The sequence below is a fragment of the Seriola lalandi genome, unplaced genomic scaffold, assembly GCF_002814215.2.
Source record: "Seriola lalandi dorsalis isolate HSWRI2012SDOR001 ecotype SW California unplaced genomic scaffold, Sedor1 jcf7180002054835, whole genome shotgun sequence".
Taxonomy (NCBI): Eukaryota; Metazoa; Chordata; class Actinopteri; order Carangiformes; family Carangidae; genus Seriola; species Seriola lalandi.
Window position 1 is genome coordinate 102,727 of NW_019525388.1, and position 21,608 is coordinate 124,334.

The 21,608-nt window shown below is 40.5% G+C and overlaps 1 protein-coding gene across 2 annotated transcripts in view; it reads right to left on the minus strand.

Annotated features, from left to right (window-relative positions):
* Positions 1-7,187: 7,187 nt before the first annotated feature.
* The window catches only part of glceb (glucuronic acid epimerase b), a 50,667-nt gene continuing 36,246 nt past the window's right edge, over positions 7,188-21,608 (minus strand). For both annotated transcript variants that reach the window (XM_023426717.2, XM_087179408.1), the window contains exons 4-6: positions 19,961-20,206; positions 12,571-12,863; positions 7,188-12,066 (exon numbers count right to left, since the gene is read on the minus strand). In XM_023426717.2, the coding sequence (XP_023282485.1) occupies positions 11,335-12,066; positions 12,571-12,863; positions 19,961-20,206 (1,271 nt within the window). In that variant the 3' untranslated portion in view covers positions 7,188-11,334. The remainder of the gene's footprint in view (positions 12,067-12,570; positions 12,864-19,960; positions 20,207-21,608) is intronic.

Sequence of the window (21,608 nt, forward strand, 5' to 3'; positions counted from 1 at the left end):
GTGACAGTATTTCCTCTGAAAATCAGTTTACATTCAACCACAGGCTGTGACATGATAACGGCGCTGCTTCTGCTACTACTGCTGTTACTGCAGCTGTTAGTACAATCACTACATGATACCAGGGAGAACCATATATGAACAGCATCAGACCAAAGGAGAGAAAAACTCTGTATTGCAACAGTTTTTTTCCTTTGTGATCTCTGAAATTCACTTCTGCAACAAGAATAAATATACAAGTAATGAACATCAATATACCAAGCACTAATTCAACACTCATTCAACAGAGATTAATTTGTTTTTTATTCTGTTTTTCAGGGAGTTTTAAACAGTGAACACAATCTGCAGCCTTGGATCAGTGTGAAGCTTTATGTTGTTTCTGAAACTGGTTTTACATAATCCAGTGTACTGGTTACATTGTCATGAATGCAGCATCACTGAATGGGAGTACTTACTGCACATGTACATAATTACTCATTCGGGTGATAGATGTTTCATGTATAATGTTAGTATGCAATAAAGTAACTTACAGACACAGACAATCTTCCCCTGATCCTTCGAGATTCATCACAGTGAGACGTCCTGGTAGAAGCTGAGGTAGGACATATTTAATTCACTGTGAGCAACTGAAAATGAATCAGCAGTAACTAATAGAGAGAAATCTACAGCTTTTGGCTAATATTTTTGTTAAGATACACAGATGAAACAACTTATCTGAGGAGGGACGAAGAGGTAGAGAAGGAACTAAATCTGAAAATATTTGCTTTGAGGAAGAAGAAGAACAGCAGTGTTCCAGTTACAATGGAAGAATTAAAAAGAGTGCTTGCTAAAACTAGAATGACTGCTCCAGAAAAGGATGAAAGACATTACATTATTTTAAAACATTTAAGTAGAGAGTAGAGTAGAGTAGAGTATTAACATTTTATAATAAGGTGTGGGAGAAAGGTAATATACAAACAGCTTGAAAGGAGGCAGTTATTGTACATATAAGGAAACCAGGAAAAGATGTAAGTAGCTCATCAAATTATGGGCCAATTGCTCCGACATTGCATGTATGTAAACATATGGAATGCGTGGTAAATGAAAGATTAATGTATTACCTAGAGAAGCAGCAGCTAATAGTAGGGTGTCAGAGTAGATTTAGACAAGGAAGGGGTACACTGGATTCAGTATTATGTTTAGAAGATGAGGTAAGGAGGGCACAAATTAATAAGGAAACAGTGGCAGCAGTGTTCTTTGATGTAGACAGAGCATATGCTGTGGAAGGAAGGACTATTGATTGAAAGCTGTTTAATTGGATGATGGACTTTTTAAATAAGAAAACATATTCAAGTTAAAATAGGAGCTGAAATTTCCAGAAAATGGGACTCCGCAGGAGAGTGTGAGAAGCCCTATATTATTCTCAATCATGATAAATTATGTATTTGGATATGGGAAATGTTAGTAGAAATGTTATTGATATATGCAAAAAAGTTATGAATGTGATTAGATGTCTTGTAGGGTTGGACTGGGGGGCAGATATGGTATCATTGAAACACATTTACATATCCTTAATCAGACTGAGGGTAGATTATGGCAGTGTAGCATATGAATTCACTGCTTGGACCCTTAAAATGAGACTGAATATGATGTCACATGATGTTGTAGTATTTTTGCTCCGCTACCAGCTGATATTTGTTGCGATACTTGTGCTGTCCTGTCTCACCACAAGGTGTCAGTGCTTTCAAACAGAAGCTGTACAGGTTCTGCTGTGGACAGGTACAGTGATGTGAAACATTCAAGTTCAGTCTGAATTAAAGGTTTTCTTTAACGGCTCACAGTGTCCACAGACTTTTGTCCTTAGATTTCCTTTAGATGTTTGCTTTTGTTTTTCCTTTTTGTGAATTCCTTAGGCCATAAAGCTACAATTTTGGAAACATCACAGGGAATTAAAGTGCATCACTGCAGGGCCTCAAAGGTCTTGCAGCACTGCTTGCTTCTTTTATAGACTGTTAATGAGAAAAAGTAACAAGTTCGCCTCAGGCCAAAGCCCTCCCCCACTTCTCTCCACCATGCAAGCCAAGCTGAGCCTCCTGTGGCAAGCCCTAAATGTTTGTGTAACATCAGCAAAACTACTAAGTGGCTTCTCACATTAAGCATTCATTGAGTCATTGTTGCTGATGCAAACATTGCTTTCTTTAATATGGAAATAACTTTGTTTTTGTTTACTTCAGATGACTGTAAGATAGTCCAAAGGCTTACAATGCATTATTTTTTTTTAATCTTACTCTGACTATGATTTAATTTACATGTATTCAGAGGTGGAAAATAACTTGTACTTCACATTTCCATTGTATAGTCCATTAAACTTGCTCCTCCACATTTCACAGGGAAATATTGGACTTCTTACTCTTCTACAATATTTTATATTACAGTCACAACACAGGATGAGTTAACAAAATGGATTTCACTGTATAGATTAAACTATTTAACACCATATAAAGTTGGCTACAACATTAAAATGCTTTTTGGATGTTATGGTGTCAATAATAACAACAACTACAACAACAATAATAATAATAATGATAATATAACTAGACATTTTGAATGTGCCTGCTGCCTGGTTGCTTTGGTGACTGTGGCCACCAGGGGGAGGAGAGGAACATGCACAGATGGAACTTGTGTTCAAAAATTGGATCACAGCGGGAAAACTACAAGTCCTATTGAAAAGATCACCTCACCATTGCCGTCCCAAGGCTTCAATAGAGATATTGATATATTTTATGTGTACCAACAGTTTACGGTTATTGCAGTTTAGAAACTCCCCTCAGCTCTGTTCGAGGCAAGAGCTTAGGATCTCAGTTTAACATGGGCGTCTATGGGAGCTTTGGACAGACCTCTCTGCACTTAAGTGGGATTTCCTCACAAACTGTAAAAGATATCAGAATGAGACCAAAACCGGGTGATACAGGACAAAAATCTCTACATCTTTGATATAAAAATTGTCAATGAAGGTTGGAAATTGGGGGATTTAAAAGAGTTTGTCAGATTTATTTTGAGGAAAATACACATCCAATATAAAATCTGAAACGGTCTCAAAATGACACAAAACCTAAACTGCGATTTGGTGAAAACCATAATAGTTGTCAAAATACTGATTTAACCCAATAGAGTCTCATGTTTTGTGACCCGTTTCACGTTTCAACCATTTTTCTACATTAAAGTATGATGCAGCAGTAGAGCTTCAAAGAGTGGTCGGTTTGGTTATTTTCACAACGTCTCTCCATTCATTCTCTATGGGATTTTTTCCGCCTTTTATCACCATTTACGTTGGCATGGTTACTCAAATATATATAGTCTGAGTTTTCCCAAAGCAGTGGGACTAGTTAAGTGCCGAAATTTCAATCAGAAGATGAATAAGTCAAGTAAGTATGCAGGATAGTAATACATGCCTTCATTTCTATTGCATTGCAGGCACATAATAATAATGGAAAATGAAGATGTATTCAGGTCCTTTACTTCAGTAAAAGTAGTAAATATAAAAATACTCCATTACAAGTGAAGTCCTGTATTGAAAATATCAGTAAAAGTGTAGAAGTACTATCAAAAAAATGTATTTATGTACTCATGTAAACTAAATCCTTTTGGAGCATTAACATTTTATTCCTCTTTTATTGAAAGTATTTTCACTTTTTCATTTACAAAAATTTAGCAAGGTGTTCTTTGCTCAGCTCTAAAATTACTGGAAAAACACACAGATCCCGAGCACAGTTTATACTGAAAAAAAGAAACAGAAGATTATCATTGACCACACACATGTCTTCAATGAATACTCTGAGCCAGATGAACAGATGTGTTTTAGATCTCCTGTATGTAAAACAAAGAGGAGGACGTTTGGTTTTTATTCCAGAAGCCATTAGACTTGTTAACAGCCACAGCACTAATAAGCACATCACATCACATGTGTACATTTGAGTAAATGTACATAGAGCATTATCCTATCCACTGATCACTTCATTAGGAACACCTGTACACCTGCTTATTCATGCAGTTATCCAATCAGCCAATCACGTGGCAGCAGTGTGATGCATAAAATCATGCAGATTCAGGTCAGGAGATTCGGTTAATGTTCACATCCAACTTCAGAATGAGGAAAATATGTGAACTCAGTGACTTTGACTTGTTGGTAACAGACTGGCTGGTTTGAGTGTTTCTGAAACTGATGATCTCCTGGGATTTTCACATAGAACTGTCTCCAGAGTTTTCACTCAGACAAAAAACAAAAAAGCATCCAGTGAGCAGCAGTTCAGTGGACAGAATCGCCTTGTTGATGAGAGGTCAGAGGAGGTGGATGGGCTACAACAACAGAAGACCACATCAGGTTCCAATCCTGTCAGCCAAGACCAGAAATGGGTGAGTGGACAGCTGAAGACTGGAACAACGCAGCCCGGTCTGCTGGATCTGGATTTCTGCTGAATCTCACAGATGGTTCGGGTCAGAGTTTGGCATCAACAGCCTGAATCCCTGGACCCAACCTGCCTCGTGTCGACAGTCCAGGCTGGTGGTGGTTGTGGTGGTGGTGTAATGGCGTGGGGGAAAGTCTTGGCACACTTTGGACCCCTTAATACCAACCAATCCTCAGCTGATTACCACAGTCTATCCCACTCCTGTGGCCTCCTCCGTCATCGGATCTGAATCCTGTAGAACACCATTGGGAAGTGGTAGAACAGGAGATTGGCAGCGTGAATGTGCAGCTGACAAATCTGCAGAAATTTTGTGATGCAATCGTGGCAACATGGAGCAGAATCTCAGAGGAATGTTTCCAACATCTTGTGGAATCCATGCCACAAAGACCTGAGGCTGTTTAGAGAGGGAAGGAACTACCCAGTATTAGTAATAGTATGATGTTCCCATTAAAATAAGAAAAAAAAACCCATAAATGTACACAGTAAAATTTCAGATGCAAGCATGAAAATACCCAGTTATCTTATCATAGCTGTCTTTTCCTTGAATTACTTCATTAAACAATAATTTTCCTTCTTTATATTTAATCATTTTTCATGATAAAAACAAGACTGTGCTGTTGTGGCTTTGTAGGGCTACAGAGGGACAGATGGGTGTTAGACTGCACTGCAGCTGCTCAAAGAGTTGGTGCCTCCCTGGTGTTTTGGCTGATGAGGTGTAGTTTGTGTCTCCAAATGAGGAGCATGTGTGGCAGACGCCCTCCTGATACATTATTAATAGTTGTTAGACTCCAGGCGCTCTTTTTTCTTTTTTTCCTATGTTGAATTTCAGACTTTTCCTCCTTCGCTCAATCTAGAAATCCCAATACCGTACATCTCTGTACCATTCTGTCTTTACTCGACCCCCTACAGCCGCTCTGTCTCCTAATTGTCTTCCACCATCGCCATCTCTGACTCGGCTGGTGACCGTACTCTCGTAAAGCAAAGTGTGCCAGCTGCTCATTAATGAACAAAATACAGCAATTACCAGGTTTGGAAATGGAGATAGGAGATTTATTTCATTTTAGTATAATGACCATTTTTCTGTCTCTGGTGTTCGTTTAGCAGAGAGGATGAGGCTGAGCTGAGTCTGACAGTGTCTGCTCAATAGCACAAATGAAACAAGAAATGAAGTGAAGTTAGAAAATGATTCAGGAGAGCACAGGGAGACACTGATTGTCTAATGATTTCGAAAAGCTTCACAGCAGAGTGCTCAGATAGCTGCTGATAAGAGAGCAGAGATTTAAAGGAATACTTGTCTTTCTTGCTGAGAACCAGATGAGAAGACTGATACTGCTCTCACATCTGTCTGTTAAATGTGAAGCTACGGTGTCTGTTAGCTTAGCTTAGCACAAAGACTCAACAGGGGGAAACAGCTAGCCTCGCTCCGTCCAAAAGGCAACAAAACCCACCCACACGCACCTGACACTCAGTAATGTTGGATTTTGTTTATTTTAACTACGCAAAAACCTGAATTGCAAAAATCAATAAATTGTCTGGTAACCGGCAACCAAGTCGAGCAATTGTCTGGTGAGATTGTAAATGTTTGTAGGCGTTTTTTTATAACACTGGACAGAGCCAGGCTAGCTGTTTCCCCTTCTGTCCAGTTTTAGTGCTCAGCTAACCTAAATGGCTGCTGGCTGGCTGTCGTCTAAGGTGTATTTTTAATGGACAAATGTGAGAAAGGTATTGATTTTCTCATCTATAATTTACTGCCAAAAGGCAAGAAAAGAATAAAGCAGATTTCCCAAAATAAAAAACTTTGCGACAGAGTCTTTCATCAAAACTTTCTGGGACTTGGTCAAACTGCACTTTTAAGAACGTTGTGACTGTGATTGTGTTTCTGTTTTCTATCGGTTGGATGCTTCCACTTTTGCACCTCCTCCGAGACCCCCCCCGCAAACATATCCAACAATGCAGGGGTCAACGGTGTGTTAATTTCATCAAGAGGGTGAATTTATGGTCACCATAAAAGCTGTGGCCTCCAGACGCTGGAATACCAATGACTCACTGTAATGTTATCACGGCCATCTCAAAGGCATCTGAATGGCAGCAGACGAGGCCAGCACACAGGCTGTGAAGAGACCAAGCTTGTTGGCTTTATGTAGGGCTAATTACAGGACTGGGAGACAGACTCTCTGTCAGGAGGGATGGTAATATCATTAATGTCGGGGGGAAAGAGGAGGAATGAGACGCGTGGGGTGAAGTGTGTGGCTGTGAGGCACAAATTATGGGTGGATTGTATAAATGCCAGAAGGTAATGAAAAATGCAAGCGGGTGGCAGAAGATACAGTCCTTCTCAGGTGTCTGCGCTTCTCACTGGATCAGAATAGCCTAATTAGGATAAATTATTAATCAGGATTGTTTTTCTTCTCTGAGGCTTCACAGAGAGGACGTTCAGTATGAACAAACTGTTTCTCTACTGCAGAGTCAGAGCTGCTCCACAGCGGACCTGAGCAGCTCAACTTATATTTATTAGACATAACACCACCCGCATTAACTGTAGAAACAGAGCAGTATCTGTACAGGATCATCAGAACTGAACAGAAAATACACAGCAAGTTAGGAATAAATTAAATTCTGAAGATAGAGAGAATCTATATCAAATATGATGGAGTAAATGCTTTGATTACGAGGCCAACAAAGGAGATCTTCTTTAAACTGCTGAGTCCCTGTTGAATGTAAGATAGGAAAAGATTAGACCACAAGTTTAAGAAAAAATGCTTTTATTTTTTACACCTTTAAAAAGCAAATTTTTAAAGCACAAAGATTTTTACTCTGTATATAAACACGTCTCTTCCTTGGACTAAAAAATGGTAGCATTTGCACATTGTGCTTGGATTGCAAAGTCTATACAACCGCTCTGGGTCTCCTGTGGTGTCAAGACCCCAGTAAACATTTTATTGCATAAATCACATTTGACCTCAGTGGTCACATGTCTTTTAATGTGTAGTGGAAAGACAGACAAAAATACCACTAAAATGAGGAAAAGGAAGTTCTCATACCTATTACACAGTGAACAATAATAGCAGCTTTCTTAATGAAGGCGTTGCACATTGTCCTGAAAAGAAAAAAAACAAGTACTCCAAAAGAAATACAACCAAATAAGGTGATAATAAACGGCAGTTGTGCTTTTGTCTATCTAGAAAAACATCTGATGCAAATGATTGATCCAACAACTGAAAAAAAAAAAAACATTCAATTAAAACACAAAAACCAAAACCAAAACAAGCAAAAACTTTCAAGGAGAATTTGCAGCAATTGGCTCATTTCCCTTTAAAACAGCAGCTGACTAAATGCTAATCTCTAGTTGCACACATCCCCTTTATGATAAGCAAGTTACATATCTTGTTTTTGCTATAATCTATTCAACCTACATTTGAAAAACTAGTATTTCTCAAAAGGCAGTGTCTCTCCGTGACATCTCCAAGGAGACTTATCATTAAATGCTGAATGGAAATCGGTTTGTACACAAAAGTAGACCAATTCAAATGTACTTGAATCAATGACTTTGGTATAAACAAAATGGAGCCAGTTATTCACACACAAAACCTCAATTCCTGAATGTTCCCTTTTAAACTACATATATCTACTGTCCTGTCAAAATGGCAAAGTATGAATTATGCAAGTATCTGTGGGAAGAAAATGCCACCAGGAAATGAACATAACAAGGATCAGCAAGCATTCAAAGAAACTGCGCACTCAGACCTCTCCTCCGGGATCATTTTAAAAACATAACTTCAGTATAATTCCTTCCATCCACAATATAAATCTCGATGGCGGAGGATAAGGGCCACGGTTAAGAAAAAAAAAGTCTCAAATATTTTGAGAAACAGTTGTAATTTTTGTGGAAAAGGAATCATTTTACCAGAAAAAGTCACAATATTTCAAAGTCCTATTTTGAAAAAAATGAAAAACACTTTCCATTTTCTTCTTAATATTATTCTTCTTTTGTCCCAAAATATCATGACTTTATTGTTGAAATATTCTGACAATATCTCAAACTGTTTCTTCTTTAACAGAGGCCATAATGCTCCCATCATAAATCCTCGCTAAGTCTTGAAAGCTAGATGCTGAGTTACAGTTGAAGCTGTGAGGTCAGGAAGATGTTTGTACCAAAAGCAGCTCTTTTCCACTCAATGTTACATTGAAATGAATCACAGGCGTCTTTGATGTAGTCTTAATAGCTCACACAATGACAACCTGACATCAGACTGTCTGGGAAAATGTATTCATCTCAAAGTTCACATGGTTCATGAGAACGACCAAAGAAAATTCACCATCACCGCTTTCAGAGAAACGAAGCAGCCTGATTCTCACGCTTCTCATTAATAATCTTTAAGCTAGATCGATGAAAGCCTCATTGATGCCGAGGGCTCCACTTTGTTTTGTTTGTGAGAGCGATGCCAGTGAATGCTGACTCATCCCCGACTAGCGACTGCACTGTGTGTGCTGGCTCTCCAGCCTATTAGCCCGGTGAATTGTTAGTGTCTTGGCGAGCCCATCTCTCCTCGTACAGCGGTCAACAGGGCAGCGCTCAGATTAAAAACGCTGAGTTCATGCACCCACAACAGCTGAGAGGAGAAATGAGAGCGTGCTGGGACTGACAGCCTCTTTGTGTTTATCAAGAATTTACCTCCAGCTTCACTTTGTCTGTTTAAATGCTATGAATTGACATGGTAGTGAGATGCAGCTGTGCCTCTGCTGCCCACATTTCCATCTCCTCAAATACACAACGCAGACATCCACACCGCCTACACTTGTATCCTGCAATTATCATCTGCAAGTTTAAATTATAGGAGAAGAGCTTTTCACAGGAGTTCTCAAGGAAATAATCGAAAAAAGGTCAAATAGGAAGGCATGAAAATTAATGAAAATGTAGCTACAACTAATAATGCTGGTGTTCAAACCAAGCACATGATATGATATAGGGATTCAACTGAAGCTTAAGTTTGCTATTTTAAGAAATAAGTTAAGTGTTAGTTTAAAGTCATTGCCAGTGTGTCCTGTGTACATTTCTTATGATTTAGATTTAGACTGATCTGCATGAGGATTGACTTTTCTATTTGAATCTGTCTTTATTTATCAGGGATAGTGCACATTAATCTGCACTAATAAAACTTACTAACTGTTAATACGTGTAATAATCTGAATAAATGATTGATGATATTATCTAAGATGGCTTATATGTCCGTGCACTTCCTGTCCACTTCAAGGCGACACACCCGTGAAGAGGTTAAATATATGTGGCTCTGAATCCTAAATGTTTTCTAGCTTCACTCAAACTGTGCAAATGAGAAGAACAGAGAGGAGCGACCGTGACACTTGATCAGATGTTCATTTCTCAGCCGCCATTTTTAAATAAACACAGCTGACGAAGTTGGGATTCTCAGCCAAGATGTCTGATATGAGAAACTTATGCTTTACTAAGTGAGCCGTACTTGAAGTGATGCAGGACTAATTACTCGTAGCTGCGTTCTACAGCAGCAGAGAAATTATTCATAATTTTTTGTGACCAACCGACGGTCTTTCGTTGGTTTTGATTAGCACCTAAGAATAGTTGCAAAAAGCATGTCATCTTAAAACATCACAGAGATACCAGCATTACAGTGGCTGCAATACTGACGACTAACTAGGATAAACGATTAATTGTGATTTTATTTATATAAAGATTATTGTAGGCTTGATGGGCTTATCACAGGGAATGTAACGCATTGTGGCAGCTTGTTACCTGCAGTCTGCTACGTCTCAACTGAAACACAAGTGTAAGTCACATGAGCCAAGATGCAGTCACGCAGGCAACTCAACAGAATGCTAAATACAGTGGAATTATGGGTAGGGACCAAGGAGCACGGCTGCCAGCAGAGCCAGCTCAAATCTTTGAAATCAAATGTGGTGGTTTGAGGTGTTTATTCCTCAGAGTTGATTTCAAGCACCTTGACAGACAGAAGAAAAAAAAACAAAAGGTAAGAAGTATTTCAAGCACAAAACAACACAACACCCCCACCCTCCCCCAAATTACTTGTCATTAGTCATCTGTATTTTAGAGAAAAGGGCTTCAGAAAAGACCTGGAAGTTACTGGTTTGGAAGCATAAAGCATTTGACTCTTCAGCTAAAATGTATCTCACCTAACAGCTTAAACATGGTGAACTTCAGAAACAAACTTCCTGATTTTAACCTTGTACGTTTTGAAGGTTATGGGATAAAACAATGTTGCAATGTGGAAATAAAATCCAAAAGTATTTCATTTTGATATGATTCTTTTTTTCTTTTCTTTTTTGGCAACATTCTCCTCCAAATAATTTATAATATATTCTGTTATTTACAGTTTATTTGTTTCAATAAACTTTGCAAATCTGGGATGAAATGGTAAAAAAAATACAGTTTGAGAAGAGACTGGATGAACAATGTCAGAGATGTGAGATTCAGTTTAAACAATTCAAGGAGACTCATCTTTATCTAACATCATATATTGATATTTTGAACCACACGCGCACACACACACGCGCGCGCACACACACACACACACACGCGCGCACACACTCTGAAACTAGGTCTGTGCATAATTACAAACACTAGCTCAAGAAAAGAAAAAACAGGCGTGGGGGAGCTACAGTCAGTGTTGCAGAAAATACAAAACCTGCAACAGAGCACACGAGAAAGTTTTAGAGTTGAGAGCTGCAGCTGACTAAACTCATCTTTTAGATTATGAACCTCAACCAAAACTGGGACGCACACACACATACAATGTGAGCACCCACTTCACATTCAATTATCCATTCAGTTGTCACACGTAGAGCATATTCCTGCTCTCAGTCAGTCATCATCTCAGCTGTATACCAGGTTACATTTTACCTAGTTGTGCTTGGCACGAATCCCTTTTAAGTAGTTTTTCCAGCGCTTGACCACATCTTTGAAGATGGGAGAGTTGTCTATGGATGCCAGCAGCTGTAGCTGGTTAATGTGCGTGGTGTGATAGTCCCAGCGCGCCAGGTTGGGTGCAGTGCCCAACATGAAGTGACGCAGGTCATAGATGCTCCCGGACCCCGTGTCAAAGAGCGGCAGCATTGCCTTCAGTGACTCCATGCCACGGCTGAACAGCTGCCCTGCCTCCCTGCCAAGTTTCTCTCCGGCTGTCTCAGTCAAGTCATAGAGTCCCAGCAGGGAGTAGATGAAGCCGTTGAGGACAAAGGAACTGGGCGTGGTGGGGTATTCTTCATACCAGTCGTATTTGTTCATGAACACAGCTTTGACCCCGTGCTGCGCTGAAGGCACCTTGTAGGGTCCTACTGCCTTGAGGGCAGCGTTGAGGTAAACCTGGTCCTTGGTGAGGAGGTAGGCCCTCACCAGGGTGGACATGGCCTGGCCCTGAGCCATGGCCGAGTACCAGCCGGGCTCCAGAGGCCGGAAGCCTTCACCCAGTTTACGAGTGACCATGATGGGCCATCCACCTCGTTCGTCCTGGTTGCGCACCAGCCAGTCGCTGGCGGCAAAGAAAGCGGCCATGTGGGCAGTGGTGGAGATAGTGACGTTGTCAACAAAGCCACGCCCATGTAGGACTAACCGCACCACCCGCCTGGGCATGATCTGAGAGGGAGATCAGACGCAAAGGCGAACAAAATAATTAATGAATGGAAACGGGATTTGGTTTCTCCTAATCGTTACACTGTTAGTCTCTCCAGATTAAATATGGCACAAGTTAAATTTTACAAAAATCTACATTTAATCAACATTTCAAATTTTTACTAAAATTTGTTTTAAAAACAACAAAGCAATATATAATTGTATGATTAGTTTTGTTGATAAGTGGTTTTGTCTTTGAAACACAAGAAAATTGGGGCAAATGTTTATCACAAATTACTTATTTATATTATTCAGTTTAATAAAACATAAAACAATCAGTGAATTCTCACATTTGATAAGATTAAACGAGGAAACGTTTGTCATTCGTGCTTAAAAAATGACTTAAATGATGATAAATTTTCTGTTGATTGATTATAGACTAATTTTTTCAGCTGTAGTCCAGTTACATAGTCATTACAACACTGGGTGTTTTATTTAAAGGTACATATGTATTTGACATGAACCAACCTTCGTGGCCTTCACAGCCTTGGTGTTGGACAGGCCGACGCCCTTCCTGAGGTCGGTGAGCAGGTCTCGGGTCAGAGTGGTCCAGCTGGTTCTTGGCCCGATTCCGTAGGTGATTTCATGATCTTTGAAGGCTATGAGCTGCGTGCCGGTCACGTAGCGAATAGTGAAGGGCGGGCCCTTCTCTGTGGTTTCCAGGACCACGGACACGCTGCCGTTGGAGATGAACTTGATGTCCAAGCTGAGGATGAAGTCTTTGGAGTTACCCAGCTGGAGGGACACGCCTTCTGAGGACTCTGCGGTGGGGTGGGTGCAGCAGAGAAAAAGTGTGTGTGATGTAAAGGGATGGCAGGAGAAAAGAAATGTCAGAGTGTATTCAAGTGCATTTCATCAGAAATAAATGACTAACCTCATCTGACTGAATTTAATAACTTCTAACGATTACCGGATGACAATGGACTATTTTTAGCCACTGACTGGAAGCCTTTTGCAGTGCGTCTGTCTCCCTTAATACACTCTCCTCTGATGGTATGTTTCTATGATAGCTCGTGTTTTCACTCATGTTCCCCGGACTCAGTCGGTAGTCACATTCTCAAATCGATAACAATCAGACAACTTTAGAAATAATCTGCGGTCAAAGCCCCGCTTCTTTATTACCGGGGTCTTGTATCGTTATTACCTGTCTGAAGTGCATCGCTGGCTGTGTGTGTGTGTGTGTGTGAGAGAGAAAGAGAGAGAGAGAGAGATAGAGAGAGAGAGAGAGAGAGAGAGAGAGAGAGAGAGAGAGAGAGCAGACACACAGAGACAAGGATCTCATGGGATGTAGAGTACAGATGTGTCACTGCACACTGAGCTTAATTAGGAGGACAGACTGGAGGAAATAGAGGGAGAAAACTGAGGGAAAGAACAGAGTAGCAGCAAGATGGAACAAGTGAGTGAAAGAAGTTGATTTACTGCAGCAACTTCTCCACGTCTCTTCCCTACAAATCTCAAAGACACAAACTCAGATGATATTCATTTTCTATACTGCCACTGCGCCTCTTACACTACATCAACTCTCAGTATTCAGTTGCTGTTCTGATTTCATTTCAACAGCCTAAAGCAATACCAGCACCTGGAAAGATCCCTCCTTTGGCCTTGTTACTTGGTCTAAAGAGCAAAAAATAAATAAATAAATCAAGGCCCCCCCCCAAAGGATGAAGGGAGGAAAGCACGTAGGAGTCGGGGAAAAGGAGGGCATTGGAATGATGGGTCACACAAGTGCTCTTAAAGCCACGCCTGAGAGTGGAGAGAGTGAAAATGAGGCGATAGTGAGAAGACAATTGAGAATCAGAGAGGGAGAGATCTCACATGACACGAGCTGAGAAAGCAGAAGTAGACGAGGCCAGCTGAGGCACAAAGACAGTCGATCAGGAGGAGAATGAAGGAGAGAGCCAGTCTGGCAGGGGCCTCTGGATGACTACGACTCTTTAATGCACTCATAAATCCATTACTTAAGGCAATGCAGAGAGTAAGTGGATTTGTACCCTGGCCCTGTGATTACTCCGCCATCAATAAAGGATGGGAAGGGAATATAGACGAGATTCCACCTCCTCTCCTCTGCTCTGCTCTGCTCTGCTCTCTGGCTGTTTAGCAGTAAGGCAGGATACAGAGATGACATGCAGCAAGAAATATGTCAGCCATGCTTGAATACAAGTGTGAGCATGAAAGACGAAACACTTGAAAACACATGTACTGTAAGTGTTGGGTGCGTGAGAGGATAAGAAAGATCCGAGCGACAAGGCAACAGTCAATGCCCTTGTGATTAACACATTCTCCAGACACATACAAGCGATAGAGCGGCTATAAAAAGTTTTCACCCTCTCAGGAAGTGTGAACAGTTCTAAGGTTGTAACCAATGTTTATTTTTATTACTGATTTATTGGTTATTTCCTCAATTAATCTTAATGTCGTTGAAATGTAGGAAAATAGTGAAAAATTACAATTTCCCAGAGGCCAAGGAGACAAATTCTAATTTCATATTTCATATTGTCAACACTTCAATAAATTCAGTCTACTGTATTATCATGTATGACAAAGAGAAACATATCCCCTACATTTGAGAAGCTAAAACCATCTAATTAGTCTTTTTTACTTGACATATGACTGAAACTATCATAAAGTCAGTTATCGATTAATTTTCTGCTAATTGACTAATCAATTACTCGGCTCATTGCTTCAGCTCTACATGCACCCCTGTGTTACAACACTGACTCAAAGTAGATTCAACGTGAATACTGATAAACAGAAAATAAAAAGACTCTTTAAAAGTGATGAATCAATTTTAAATATAGTATAGTATTTAGTAGATGTATATTATACAGCAATTTCAACCTTGAGTCTGTATGAAGATGTCTCTATGTCCACAACTTTGCACATCTGGACACTGCAGTTTTTCCTCCTATTCTTCTTTGCAAAAATGTTCCTGCTGTTCTGCCCGGTCACAAAGCGATGAGGGAGTGGACAGGCTTTTTCAAGTTCAGCTACTAAATCTTGACCGGAGAGAAGAGATCCGGACTTTCACTTGGCCACTAGAGATGTGTTTTTACTCTGACATTAAAATTATAAAATCAATCTGCATTTTTCCTCAAATGGCAATTCATGTATTTACATTTACTAATCATTTCTCTTTCTTTAATAGTTTTTATTGGTAGTGGTGGAGTCAAAGATTCAGATTGCCAATCAAAGCACGAGGGATTGAAGATGAAGCGTACAATCCAGTGTTCATGTTTACTGTTCACTCTCCTATGGCCGTATCACAGCTGAATAAAGTCAGAGGAAGCAGCAGCCACAGTGAGATAAAGAGTTTCAGGGCACAGGCTGCAAACCTCCAAATCTTCAGTTAACCAACTTTGATGTCCCCCGGAAAACTGGAAAACTACTTGCACCGTGTGCAGCATGAAATCAGATCAAAGTTTCAATTATTATAGACTCATATCTTCGTATTTCTGATGAAGTAGCTGCTCAAGATCAACCAGAACTGAAATGTTAAGGATTACAATTCTAAAGAGACTGTTTATGTTTATCAGTGTCAAAAAAAAAAAAAAGAAAGCCACATTACATCTACTGCGCTTTTATGCGGTTAGAAAATAAAACATCAAAGCTTGGTGAAAACTTTTGAAGGCACTGCCACTGCTTGGTGACAGCTGTTACTCCAAAGCATCTGCATACAGTGAACACCCTGCAAACTCTAACAGCAGTTCGTTTGTACAAACTACATTTCTGAACGATCGACCGACCATAAGGAAATTCGGAAAATAAAGGTGCTCAGTGGAGGACAGTGTTCGTGCAGCAATGTGCAGATGGTCGGTTATTATCAGGGGACGGGCGATTGATCCACTTGTCAGAGGCTTTGAGAGTCTGTTCAACATCGGTGCCCTAGATACAGTAAGGAGGAAAAAAGACCCAAACAAAAGGAAGGGGGTAGGAGAGGAAGTGGAGGGAGGCAAAGACAGAAAGAGAAACTGACAGCAGAGGAAGAAATCAAGAAAAGTTTGGATGAGACAGCAGAATGAGGCATTAAAATGGATCGGGCAAATATGATTGCAACGTTTTGGAGGCGCACGGGGGCTGAGGGGTGATAAGTGGGTGGAAAATAAGTAAATAGAGGTGGAAGACTGAAATCTGGAGACAGACAGGGAAGATTAATGGAGAATGAAGACTGCCAAGGGAGGGCTGAGGAGTGATGATGAAACCATGATGATGTCAAGGAAAGACAGATCTGTGATGGTGAGTTGAAGCTGTGAGGCAAGGTGAGCACGGAGCAGAACAGAGAGAGAGAGAGAGAGAGAAAAAGGCGTGGAGCGGTGAAATGAAAAGAAATTGTTGATGATGAGAGGCTGAAAGCTGAAGAATTAGGAGGAGGGGAAAGTTACAGTAGAGACAGCCGCTCAATACAGACACGGAGAGAGAGAGAGACAGAGGGAGGGAGGAAATATCAGCAGGGGATCAGATGAGAATAAAGACAGATCACAGTCAGCACTGGGTAAAAGATTCCAAATATAAGCCTGCCAACTATCTTGTGGTCTTGGTCACTTTACAGTTGTAAATCTAGGCTCGATTTCCAATCCCTATCACAATAGATACCTCAGATAGATAGTTTAGATATTTAGACCAATCAGAGCAACCCCTGTCCGTCCACAGCCTTTGTGGACCCCAGTCAGACGCAGAGGATCCAGAGTCCCTGTGGAAGGTTCTGAAAAGCCTTGGTGTTCCCAGAGTTCTGGTAGACAAGCAACTGTCTACTAACTTTGAGATCAGGAGTGGATTTTGGCAGGTCCAGGTCCCGCCTTAGACACCAGCAGTCTATACAGGACAGGAGGCCAGAGGTGGAAGCACAGGGTCTCCAGTGCAGAGCTGGTCCAGGCCCCCAACAGAACCTGGACCACTCTCCTGGAGGAAGACCTCAGCGGGCTGGGACAACAGCTCAGCCTGCAGACTGGCCCAGAACCACACGTGTGCGAGCCTCAACGTCCCAACCGTGAGTGAGCGAGTGTGTCAGGTTGAACAAGGCAGATAAGGGAAAATTTCTTATTGCAATTTTTTCTGACTGATATTGAGGTTCCCATTTAAACTGCAGTAATTGTCCATGAATTTAGCTTCACGCCTGTATTTGTGGTCTGCAGCTTATTAAACAAGATATCACGAGTTTCCACAGTAACAGAATTATATAAATATTGCTGGTGCTTGTTGTTTAGCTTCTCCCATGTTCTTATTTTCTCTAACATCAGTCATTTAGAGAAAAGTTAACTTCTACATAAACATAACTATTATAACAGACATTTATTAAGATATTTATATACAGTATTAAAATACAGTATGGGTATGCAATTAAAATTCAAAGAGGTCTAGTTATACTACATTTCCTCAAGCAAATAACTTCTCTAATAATAATCAAAGGTTCTTTTCCCATTTCAAGGAAATAAAGATCCTACTACCATAAAAGAGAGCTTTAAAAAACGTAATTTAATGAAATAAAAAGTAAAGCTTGAGTTTCCCTTTTCTATTTTTTGTTATCTCTTAACAGTCTCATAATAAATAATTTCATAAAAATCTCAACAACTGAACAGCTTTAACACCCTCTTCTCTCTTTCTTTCCCTCTTATATCCTACTCCCCCACTTTCCCCACGTATTTCTCCGACTATCATCTCTCCCCTGTGTGTGTGTGTGTGTGTGTGTGTATCTCACTCACTGACACTAGTCACAATGATGCGCAGCATCATGTGACCAGAGCCGTAAAGGCTAGAAAAGCTGTGCTGGTTAAAATAAACACACTGTCAAAATATAATAATTCTCAGTATTTTATAGGTTATAGGTCCGGCGGCCCACCTATTAGTGACCTCAGGAATACAGTATTCACAAGTCCTTTGAGGTGAAAAGCTTGAAATGTTATCTGGGAAATTCTAACAACTCAGCTGTTTATAATTTACCATTGCAAACGAAAACTGCAGAGCTCCCCGTTAGCTAGTCTGAGGTGAATGTGAGGAAGTCACTCAGATCATTAATGTTGAAAAACAGGAAAAAGACGCAGCACACACCTTATTCTTTCAGAGCTGAAAATGACACAGAGTGGTGGTTCTTCTTCCACAAAACCATCTTTGGCTAAGCAGCAACAGTCAAGATTTCTTTTTCAGCAAACTCACTGAATGAACATTAATTGACAGCAGTGGAGTAAATTTGCCAGAGACAGTTGTCATTACAGCTGGAGAAACCAACAGTCACTGACTCAAACTGTAACTAGCTGCAGCTGGTTAAGACACTTCATAATAATAATTCATAATCAGCCCCCTAAATTTCTAACTCAGTCAGTCAGACAGAATTAAAATCCTACCAACTCAAAAATCCACAGTATCTGAGTGAGACTGAATTCTTTCAACCACATGCTCCTACTGCAGCTCTGAATACAATTCTGTTTTGGGACATAATTAAAATTACAATAAGTCTAGGTTTGTTTTCCTTCATATTTTCCCTCTTTATAGATCCCTTTTTTTCAATGCATAAGCAAGAAGACTGAACACAATAAGTAACAACTGCTGAGTCTGAGGGACGCTGGAGCAGAGTGTCCTCAGCACCATGTGAGCCTTGGATGCACTGAGAGCGAGGTGAATTAAATCTGATTCCTTGGAGCTGACACAGTGCGAAGTCAGTCAGCTTTATTACAAGTGATAAAACTGCCCATTTACTGAAGGCCTGTTAATTATGTACTTATGGAGAAATAAAGACATTATAGGAAATACAGCTCTTTGTAAATCTCACCAAATCCCTCAAAAACAAAAGGTTTTCAGTGACATTTTGTCTGACTCATCACATTTATATCTTAAATACATGCCATTATTATACTGCTTGTATTATGCTTTTATAATACATTCTAAAATGGGATGATAAAAATAAGAAAACATGTGCCACAGAGCTTCATTAAAAATACATCAGTGAGCTGCACGGTTGCACTGGGTGACGTGACTTGATGATGGTGAACATGTAGTTTGTTTTGAGTCAATCCCACATTCACTGTCCTGCTGCTGTAAACACTCACAACACCACCAACGTGTGTATGAAACGGCCTGAAACAAAACAAACCCAAGCTGCACTTATTTATTTCATTTTTATAAAACTAAGCACTTTCTTTTTTTAGATGCATATTTTTCAAAAGCTCTCTGTTATCTACTTTGTTACTCATTGCAGCCCTTGTTGACCTTGAAATGACAAAGAACATATAATCATTACGAGAGAGGTTAGTGTTTATTTATTCTACAGGGTAACACCATGACCCTGAGATGAAGCTGGGTGATGCAGCAGCACAATGACCCTAAATATCAAAGTAAATCTACAACTGAATGACTTCAGACAAAGAAAATCCCTCTTTTGGAGCGTCCCAGTCTGAGCCCAGACCTTAATCCAGTAGAGATGCTGTAAAATGACCTGAAGAGAGCGACTCACACCAGACATCCTGAGAAAATGTCTGATCTGAAGCCGCTCTGTAGAAAGAATGATCCAGAATTCCTCCTGACCATTTTTCACCAGCATTGTCAATGTTTAATGTGTGTGTGTGTCCAGAAAACACACAGAAGATTATAATTACTTGTGTGACATTATCTCAGGGACACTGTGTTATGTTATGACCAATCAATGCAGAGAACCAAGTCATTCCAAAGGGTTAACATCCTCTTTTTCTTGCCACTTTATGTGGCATGTCCACTGTCACTCTGCCAGTGTTACTGCACTGTTGTCGTGACTCACCACTGACTATCATCCTGTCCTGAGGGCACAGTGGCATATCGAGCCTCCTACAGACACGGTGAAGGGAGATAAGCTGAATGCCCTGAGGCCATCTGGGCTCATGCAGGGTTTACATACCTAGAGCACTGAACTGACGCACGGAGGTAGCTCGGGTCTTGTCGTGGACGCGGCTGAGACCGCAACCTTTCGGCACACTCCAGGGCATTGTGCTGGCTCGGCTGTCCCTCTCCTCGGCTGTATCGTAGACCTCCACGTGAGGAGGGCGCTCAGTCAGGTTTTTGCTGTAATGGCTCAAACCGTATTGGGCAATCTGGATGGCGTAGAAGTAGCCTTGAGGGCCCCACTGAGTGGACAGAGGCACGCCTGGGTGGAGAGGGAGGATAAGGAGAATGATGTCAAATTAAATAAAGAAAAAGATAGCTTCAAATACCAAGGCTGTGTTTTTTTTTCCTGGTTGTTACTTTTATAGTGTTTTGAAATGCTTTTAAATGTTGTGCTTACATGAGCATCTTCTTTATGTTAAGGTTTTTCTTTGAAGCTCTTCGCTGACTATTTCAAGTGAATGCTCCTTTTTATGTGACAGCAACAATACAGCTTTTTTTTTGCTTGAGGAAAGACAAAATCTGCTCAGTCACATTGAGTTCATAACCATGGTCATATCAATAAAACTGCTACAAAATTAATTATTCATACCAAAAATACAAATTGTAAAACTTTTCAGTAATTGGATGAGACCAGTTATGGCAACTACAAAGATTCAAATATGGGCCTATTCTGTAAACACAGAAAACAACAGAGAACAGAATAAAAAAAGGCAGAAAAAAAAGTTAAAAAGAAACACCAGCAGCTGTGGTACATGCCTGGACGGTGTGGTGAAATCCAAGCTAATCTACAGCGTTTCACCGGAGGCGAGCTTCCCTCTTCACACAGCCAGAAATAGCTCAGGCAGGAGAATCACTCTGATTAACAGATAGTTCACTTAAAGACCTTGTGACAGAGCGAGCACCCGTGAAACCCAAACCCCATCCTTCTGAGAAGACGAAGATAACATGCTCAGATTAGGGCTGGTGGTAATGTGCCTCCTCCTTTCAAACTAACACACAAACCTGTTGTACTTCTCTTAACGACAGTTCTGCTGTTTTCCTGAACAGAGACATGTCGCAAAAAGACTCCATTTCATTTTGTTGTTCTCAAACGTACTTGACCAGTTGCCTGACCCCATAGTAATAAAACATGAGTGAAACTTTGTTTTTATCACACTTTCATACATAAGACATAGCTCAAAGTGCTTTAAAAGAGACAAAGAACAATTTGAACAACAGATAAAATAAGGACTGGAATTGAAAGGCAATAAACCTTCACTAATGTTTTTGACTGTGAGACTAAATGTACACACTGGTCACGCAGGAACATGCAGGGTAAAGTAATACATGATGCCATTAGTCTTTCGGTTCTTCCTACCAATATATATCAATTATATGTAATAGTTGAACAGAAAAAATATTAGAAATGATCTTACTGTTCTGGAGTGGTACTAGTATCTACCTTTGGTCTTCCTACAGTGAGAACATGACATCACTTTTCACCTGTCAGTGAGCAGCTTTAGCAAAAACCTCCCATCCCTCCCTGATGCTCCCTCTGCACAGGTCCCTCCTACAGCCTCTACAGCAGAAGTAGATGTAGTGACAGGAGCATGACCCCTCCCTGATGTCGCATCTACGAACACTGGTAATTTGGTTCAATGGCCTGTCCAACCACAGCCACA